Genomic DNA, 3,696 nt, shown 5'->3' on the forward strand with positions numbered 1-3,696 from the left:
TTTTCCAACATGAATGCATGCATAAATAATTTAAATTAAAGTTATATAAAATATTAAATGTAAAATAAGCAATATAGAAAATAAAAAATATGATTTTTCCAACATGAATGCGTGCATAAATAATTGAAATGAAACTTATATGTAAAAAAAAAAAAAGTAAAATAAACAAAATAGAAAATAATAAAAACTATGACTTTTCCAACATGAATGCATGACATGTCATAGTAATGAATGCCCAACTCGAAAGTAGGAGCTTCCCAGGTGCATTTCAAGGTAGTGTTAGATCGGTGGAAGGTGTTTTTTTTAAATAATTTACTGGGAGTGCAATTTCATTAAAGAGAGCATTTAATGGACAATTGCACATTTTATTAATATAAAGCTGATTTTGTGATGTGAATGTACCTTAGCGAGCAGCAGCAGAGTTCTGCTGGTCCTGGTGTCGGCGTGATGGTCTCTCAGCTGGAAGAGTTTGGGCGTCAGAATCGCAGGAGCAAACAGACGCAGGAAGAAAAAGCCGCTGATGGCCAAATACTTCACATCCTACAAGAGACAAACCGTGAGGAAAACCACACCACCACCATCATCATCATCACTGTGAGGGTCTGATCAGATCCTCACCTCGTTCTCGGCTTCTGGAAACTGTTCCTCCACGCGTTTATGGAGCTGTTTGAAGACGACTCTCATCACAGGAGGACACTGGGAGACAGAGCTGACGATGGCCTCCATGATGCTGCTCAGATACGTCTGCAGGAGCCCCACGCTGCTCTCCCTGACCTCGGCCTCCGACGCCGAGCCTTTAAACGAGATTCGTCTGGAGAGAGAGCGTGGTTTCAGATGCGCAGATATTACCCGGCTGCATCAGTGCGAAGTCATTGTGATTTTTTCTGATCAAAGACGCTTACTTTCTATGCAAATGAGGCTCGTTATAGTAAAACTCCAGTGCTATTAACACCGCTGAAAGCAGACAGTAAGGATGTTTATTTAAAAGACTTTTTAGTGTTTTTTTAACCGTGCATCTAAATGGTCCCTCTCGCTCATTTTCTTATAAATAGGAACAACTGCGCCGTGCAAATTGTGATCAGTGCTCATTTTGTTGCCATGTTTGAGTCGTTTCTTGATTTGATAATTCCTTCAGTGAATCTCATCTCATTCTTAGTGAATCCCCCGCTTCTTTTGAGACATTTTTTAGCAAGCGAACACGACATTCTTGCGCACATCTGTGTGTTCTGCGTTGCTTTCAGACAGGAGAATCTGACTGCAGAACCTACATGCATTTTACATGCATTTCTTTGGTTTTCTGCACTTCAATTCATAGAAACTACTACACAATTACTTGAATTGAGGTTATTGTTATCATTGGTTTCAGATAAAAATGTCACATAAAAATGTATGAATATACACTACCGTTCAAAAGATTTTTTATAAATATTTTATAAATTAATATTTTTATTAATCAAGGATGCATTAAATTGATCAAAAGTGACAGTAAAGATATTTATAATGTTAGAAAAGATTTCTATTTCAAATAAATGCTGTTCTTTTGAACTTTCTGTTCATCTGTGAATCCTGAAAAATAAAATGCATCAGTTTCCATAAAAATAAGAAGCAGCACAACTGTTTTCAACATTGATAATAATCAGAAATGTTTCTCGAGCAGCAAATCAGCATATTAGAATGATTTCTGAAGATCATGTGACACTGAAGACTGGAGTAATGATGCTGAAAATACAGCTGCGCATCACAGAAATAAATTACAGTTTAACAGATATTTTATTATATCAATATTATTATTATTACTTTGTTTTAATTTTTTTTTTTTTTTACTATTATTATCAAAACACATTCCAAGGAGTCTTAATTTAGTAATTTTAATATTTTTATAATTCATAACTTGATTGGTTTTCTTTTTTTAATCATATTTTAAATTACAATCACATTTTTTTCTCAAAAATCTCGCAATTTAAATTTTTCCCCCTAAATCATGCAGCCTTATGATTAATCATACATAAATCTGCAAAATTGAGTCTTATCAAAATTATACTGTACTTTTCATTATTTATTATCTATAACTAACATTTTTTTGCATGTTCTGAATAAAATGTGATGTTTTCCCAGTACTACAGTATTTTTACATTTACACTTATGCATTTAGCAGATGCTTTTATTGCATTAAAAAGTAAGTAAAAATTAAAATGTATGTTTTTCTGTCTGTTGACAGTATATTCTGATTTATGGAGAGATAAAAATATAAATACAAAATCCCCTCCCCTTTAATTCTGATACATCAACAAAATAAATCAATAATTAGACTTTGGATGTATCCGATGTTTAGATTTCTGTTCTGGAAATGTATGCAAATTAGCGCATAATTAATTAGACAGTGCCTAATTTGCATACGTTTCAGAAAACTTGTGTTTGTCTTAATGTACTGTAATTACTCAAGTAGGGAAAGGATGGTGGTTCTCTATTAGTATAATTGGACCTTATTCACCTGTGGTGTCTTGCCTTAACAAACACTACTCAAAATTAGTAATTAAATGTATTATTTATTATATCTATTGAAATCAAGTCTATAACCATGATGCCATATCTGACAGAAAAGACCCTGATATAGCTGCATTAAAACTCTTTCTGCTTGAGTTGTAACTTGCGCGACGGTTTTGTCGCTCGCTGACGAACATTCCAATCTTATGATCGTTCCGTTTCCTTTTGAAGCTGCTTCCTGTGGAGTTGCTATGGAAACGCAGGCACTCTGTTTGTCATCACAAACACAACATAAAACCCCAGCCGAGTGTGAACAACCCACGCGCTCGCACAGCACAAAACATCATTAATGAGAGAGGAGAAGTTCAGATGACTTCTGTGGGTAAATATAGCTGGACTGAAGTCGTCACGACGCCTACACACAGAAAACACACATATCACACGCTCACGTACTGGTGTTGTGGACCTCTCTGGTGTTGAGGTAGTCCAGGAACGGCACGACCAGACCCTGACCCAGATAGATCTTGACCAGCGTCATGGCCACGATCTGCCGGCTCTCCACCGTCGTGACCTCCTCCAGCAGGGTCAGGGGTGTGGGCTCATCCACCTGACAGCATCGGGCACAATTCACAGCGTAAGAACATGCAATTCACACGGGATGTTTCATTGGAATGACAGGAAGAGGAATTCAACAGATCACAGAACATGATTTAGATGTTATGTTGAATGTTTTTAGGCCTGCATTAGGGTTATTAAATGCAGTTTAATTAAAGGGGTCATATGACGTTGCTAAAAAGAACATTATGTTGTGTATTTGGTGTAATGAAATGTGTTTATGCGGTTTAAGGTTCAAAAAACACATTATTTTCCACATACTGTACATTATTGTTTCTCCTCAACTTTAGGGATCTTATCTATTCATTGAACATTTGGGCAGCGTTATGCAAATCTTCCCACACAGTGATGTAGACATGTGGGGGCGTGTTTAAACGAGGCGTTTTAGGAAGGCGTGGTTGACTCTTAACTTTTATAAAGAATATCTCTTTGGATTTGAGACTTTAGTCTTTGCAACTTTACAGATCTTCTTTATGCACCAAGAGCTTGTAACACTCCAAAGAGAAAGGAAAAATTAAAATCGCATCATTTGACCCCTTTAATACTAATTTCATTTGAATGGTAACAACTCTACAGTTTCTTATTATTCTAACTGAA

General features: G+C 36.0%; 1 protein-coding gene across 1 annotated transcript in view; it reads right to left on the minus strand.

Annotated features, from left to right (window-relative positions):
* rasal1 (RAS protein activator like 1) overlaps positions 1-3,696 on the minus strand; it is a 31,389-nt gene that overhangs the window by 8,608 nt on the left and 19,085 nt on the right. Inside the window, 2 exon segments of the mRNA XM_016541191.1 lie at positions 403-540; positions 619-811. Coding sequence (XP_016396677.1) covers positions 403-540; positions 619-811 — 331 coding nt within the window.

The sequence above is a fragment of the Sinocyclocheilus rhinocerous genome, unplaced genomic scaffold, assembly GCF_001515625.1.
Source record: "Sinocyclocheilus rhinocerous isolate Xijiao unplaced genomic scaffold, SAMN03320098_v1.1 scaffold1992, whole genome shotgun sequence".
Taxonomy (NCBI): Eukaryota; Metazoa; Chordata; class Actinopteri; order Cypriniformes; family Cyprinidae; genus Sinocyclocheilus; species Sinocyclocheilus rhinocerous.